At 47.3% G+C, this 5,053-nt stretch overlaps 1 protein-coding gene across 1 annotated transcript in view; it reads left to right on the forward strand.

The window, feature by feature from the left end:
* Window positions 1-4,631, forward strand: part of LOC102673225 — a 54,909-nt gene extending 50,278 nt beyond the window's left edge. Inside the window, 4 exon segments of the mRNA XM_031514298.1 lie at window positions 792-903; window positions 3,546-3,884; window positions 3,985-4,128; window positions 4,131-4,631. Of these exon segments, the coding sequence (XP_031370158.1) occupies window positions 792-903; window positions 3,546-3,884; window positions 3,985-4,128; window positions 4,131-4,573 (1,038 nt within the window). The 3' untranslated portion in view covers window positions 4,574-4,631.
* The last annotated feature ends 422 nt before the right edge of the window (window positions 4,632-5,053 follow it).

A 5,053-nucleotide genomic window follows, 5' to 3' on the forward strand; every position in this document is an offset into this window, starting at 1 on the left:
CATTAGGATCGCCTCGTATCTCTGTTAACCAGGAGCACGGATTAAATCGCGCTGTATCATATCAATCATCTCGTTGAATTTTTAATCCCATTCTGTCGGCGGCCGATCCGGTCAGGATTTAATTCAAAAAAACCTTTGAAACTTTTCGAGCTCGTTCCGTTGATTTTTGAAACGCGATGGGTTCCGCGATGGTCTCTGTCGGGAAACAGTCGGGAAAAATTAAAAATTAGCCTTCGATAAATCTGGTGCCAGAATCGGGTTCCTTATTACTCGAGCCAGGATTTCCACGATTCCAGGATTAACTTACGACTCCCTCGTTTCATCCCGCGTGGTTCGCACCGACTCAGCGTTTTCGCGATCGAGGCTCGCCCGAAGGTGCACCTTCTCCCGCCGAGAATCTCGAGGGTCTTTAAGGGCAGGAACGGAGTTAATCGTCGGCCGGGAACGCGATGAAAGCGCGCCAGAACTCTCTCTCTCTCTCTTTCCTCCAACTTTCGTTCCGCCTCGAAATTACTGCGCAATTTTAATTCGCATTCGTCACTTAACGATCGTCAAAGGTTCTTCAGCTGAATACCTTGGAAATTTGTCCTGACGTTTCAACGGTAATTTCTTCGGCCAGTAGCGAACGATGATATTAGATTTATTTATTTTAAGAATTTGAAAACACATCCGTTTCTTATTATTATTAACGATTTCTCACCGCGACACCTTAGACCGCGATTAGCCTTAAACTCGAAGCAACCACGAAACGTGGTTACGTTTCTAACCTAATTTTTCACTGTTACACATAGATGTTGGACGTGAAAGACACAGGAAGAGGCGTGTTCGTGTGCAGCAGCCCGGGTCCTGATCCGTACACGTCGCAGGATCTCTACAATCCTGTCTACGAGGAGCTCAGCAACGGTGAGTAATACCGGCCAACGATCAAATATGCGTTTCGATTGCTCGTGCAATATTCCAATTTGCACATCGGCCAACTGGATAAAGGTCTTAAAACGTTCCCCTCCTCCCCCCGTATATAAACGCCAAACCACACGCTGCTCTCCATTCTAGATGAGACTCGGCTGTGAAGACTTTGAGGGGTAGAGAGCGCGAGCGATCTTCAGGCTCGAGCTCGGCCCAGGCGGAATTCGTAGGTAGGATCCGAGTGAACCCGATTAACCCATTTGATTGAGCTGTAAGAGTTAAATCCTAAGGGTGTTCTTTGCCGTTTCAGCTAACACCAGAATTACCACACCAGAGCTTCTTTCTTTGCCTCCCGATTAATCGTGCCATTTACCTTTCCTTAACTCTCGAGCTAAACCGCCAAGTTACCAAATATTGGCGACCGGCAATAGCAAAGTTCACCCTCGATTCTCGCAAGAGTTTTCGAAAGTCTTCCATCCCCTCCTCTCCCAAAAAAACTTTTCTCTCCCCGCCAAACAGACGTAACAGAAGAAAACAACACGTTCGTCGACCGATACAACGACCGACCAACTTTCAACGTTCTCCCTTTGCCATTCGTCATTTTTTCTCCCGCCCGCTTATCTCCCAATTAATTCGGCCAACTTCTTCTCTCGGACGAATGAAGTTGGCCGTCCGGCGTCTAATCTCCTCTGGAGCGGAATCGGAAGCTGTTCATCTTCTTCCCCGGGTGTATCTTGTTCCTTTCACGGCCGACCTATCTTGATAGCCCCGAGGACCCTCCGGGTGTCGCGCATCGGGGCATCCTCCTCCTCCTCCTCTTCCTCCTTCTCCTCCTCCTCCTCCTCCTCTTCCTCCGGCTCCTTTGGTTGGAAGGAGATAAGCGTGACACGACCTCTGACTTATATTTCCCATTAGTCGGATAGCTAATTAGCATGGTGATGAGACTTTCGACGTTTGACGAGGACGCGGTAATCGAATACCCGGTTCGTTGCGCCTCGCTTCAACCACCGATTACACGTATTATGCGAGAACGTATATATATAACCTCCCAGCGATAATTCGTCTTTGTTAACGTCGCTCTTGTCCGTTTTTCCGTGGATAAAAAGAGGTTAGCTCGAATCTCATCGAGTCTTGGGGAATTTTTAACTTCGACTCGTGTACGGGACTGACACACATTGGTGCGCAATTGTATAGGAACGTATACTATGTGCGTACGTATATATATATTTCGTGGTTTCTAAATGATTTCGCTGGCCAACAAATTCCACTTCGTCTCGCGGAATTCAGCTTCGCTCCCACGGGAAATCCTAGTTTACTCGGTATCGTTTAAACCGATGATAAATACGGGAAGATATAAAATAACGGAGATTAAAAGTGCAACCGCGGTAATCCGAGAAGCATCCTCGAGTTTTTTCCTCTCCCCTTCTATTTCTCTTTCTTCCTTTTCTTTTCTTTTCTTTTTTTTTCCTCTCTTTCTCTCTTCTTTTCTCTTTTCTCTCCCCTCCCCCGTATAAATAAAAGACGTTGCGTCCTGAAACGAAGCGGGGACGATACATCTCCGCAGACTCGAGGGATCGGCAAACAGCAGGAACCGTAACGTTGATTAGAACCGATCCGATAAACTTCAAACTTCTTTTAACCGTTTTTTGTATTTAATCTCTCGATCTCTCTCTCTCTCTCTCTTTCTCTTCGTTTCACGACAAAATGCGCGACAATGCATCTCGAGATCTGCATCACCGGGAATCGAATGCATCGCTCTCTCGTTTCGCCAGTTTCCCTTTTGTGAGACGAAGTTTATCGAACGCGCGTTATCGCGTGGGGTTCCCATATTGTTTTCCATTTTTGCGCGAAATATGGCAGATGGGGGGGGGGGAGGGAAGGGGGGGAGAAAAAGAAAAAGAAGAAAAGAGTTGGAAAAGAATCGAAACGTGAAATTGGGTGAACTCGTGTATAATTGGAACCGATGGAAAAAATAAATTCATCGCGCGAATAAAATGGTAGTTTTGATTTTTAACCGGCCGCGTAACCACGCTTTCCTCCTTTTTTTTTTTTTTTTCAATGATTCCGATGTAAACCGAGTTTATTCCCAGCGAGCGTCGAATTGATGTATCCTGCGCGATCGCGAGTGTAAGCGTGGCTCAATTGTCGAGAGGAGAGAGAGAAAGATTGGAGAGGATAAAGGAAAACAACGAAGAACAAGAAAAGCTCGCGATTGGAAACGTGACATCGATCAGACGCCACGCAAGCATCCGTTTCTTCCTGTTTCGTTGTTTTCGACCGTAATGACGGCAGCACGCTTCCCTTTCCGTGGGATACTTTCACTTAACAATCGTCCCATACTCCCCTCCCCCCATTCGCCATTCGCTTGGCAAAGTTGGAACACGAATTTAAATGAAACGACGACCACGACAACGGGACGGATCTCTCTAACTAATTAATTCTGACACTGATTCACAAGCTGAAAATTGAAAGCACGTTCCCCCGATTCGATTCGATATCATCCACTCTGATATAATCGTAACTTTGACACGCGAAAGAGATTGTCTGTTAATTAATTAACGAACTGTCCAATTAATTATCGTATCCGCGGGCGAGCAAGCACCCCGCGCGGCACTTATAAATTATTCATTCCGTTCCAGGGGACCATCCGGAAACGGACGAGGAGAGCGAGTTGAACGCACGGAATCGGCTTCACAATCATCACCGCCATCATCATCGGCCCTCGTCGAAACCGGGCAGCGAGGACGAGTTCGCGGAAGACGAGCTGTCGGTTGGTGAACCGTCCGAGGCGAGGATGCTCACCTCGACGGGCCCGACCTGGGGCACTTGTCCAGCCGGTGGCAGGCCACCGCGAGAGAGACGAGGGAAGAGCCCCAGAAGCCTGGACAGGCACAGGAGGGACAAGAATCACGATGTGGGCGAGTTCCACGAGGGGATGCTGCTTGACGCCCTACTTCAACTTTATCCCAGCGTCGCGGGTAAATTTCGAATCTATACGTAAATAACACGTTGGGAAGAGAATGACGAGTCGAAGATGGAACCGAGGGACTCGAATTGATTGGTTCCCGTCGATTTCAGGTGTGGCTGGCACCCGATCGAATAGCAATCAACGACAACAGTCCGTCCCATCGGTGGCCCACAGATTACCTTATTTTGTGCCACCGATGCCAGCGACGCAGGCTCTCAGGGTCGAGGAGAACCCGTACGAGAGCGTGCCTGTACTCNCCCCCTCCATCATTATTCGAGTCAGAGCAGGAGCAACAAAGAGAGGTCCCGCAAGTCGAACGACAAATACAAATACACAGCGCAATACGGGGGATCCGAGTATTACGGATTGCAAAACCAGGACGCTGCCCCCGTTTACACGCAAGTGGGTAGCGAGTACTCGGACACCTACTCGCAGCCGACCGACCGCCTCTACAACGAGGACAAGTACACGCAGCCGGTTTACTACGCGCCACGCGACACCGAGCAAATTACTTCCGGCAGACTGTATCAAGGCCAGCCGGACAGCAGTTTCGGCAGCGACAGCGGGTACAGTCATCACACTTCCGGTACAACTGGGACAACCGGCACGCGCAGCAGTAACTCGAGGACGAATCACAGGAAGGACAAGCATCGAAATTCTCATCACTCCCATCATTCCGCGGACTACATCGTATCTTAATGAAGGATAGCCGCGTGGATCGAAGCAAGAAGAAAAAGAAAAAAAGAAAAAGAAAAACGTGGTTTCTTTTCGAAAGGAAGCGTATAGATAGGTAGATAGAAGAAGAGATCGGTAGATCGTGTAGATGGTAGTAGTTCGATCCTTCGATCGAAGAAAAAAAACTTGTAATACTTTTCTAAAAAGTAGTGATTTTTATTTATTTTGTAAATTGTTTCCTTCTTGTTGTTTTTTTCTCTTTTTTTTTTTTTTTTTCGAGATTATTTTATTACTCTCATACGTGGGCCGATAATGAGAGCTCGCGTTATGAAACAACGTGATATATAGTATTTTAATATTTTGAAAAATGTATCGTTAATATCGTATAATAGAAGATATCGATTATCGTAGGAATGTGTTGTATCGATGTGTTGAGTTTCATTTCAGAGAGAGAGAGAGAGAGAGAGAGAGAGAGAGAGAGAGAGAGAGAGAGAGAGAGAGAGA

Source organism: Apis dorsata, unplaced genomic scaffold (genome assembly GCF_000469605.1).
Source record: "Apis dorsata unplaced genomic scaffold, Apis dorsata 1.3 scaffold_964, whole genome shotgun sequence".
Taxonomy (NCBI): Eukaryota; Metazoa; Arthropoda; class Insecta; order Hymenoptera; family Apidae; genus Apis; species Apis dorsata.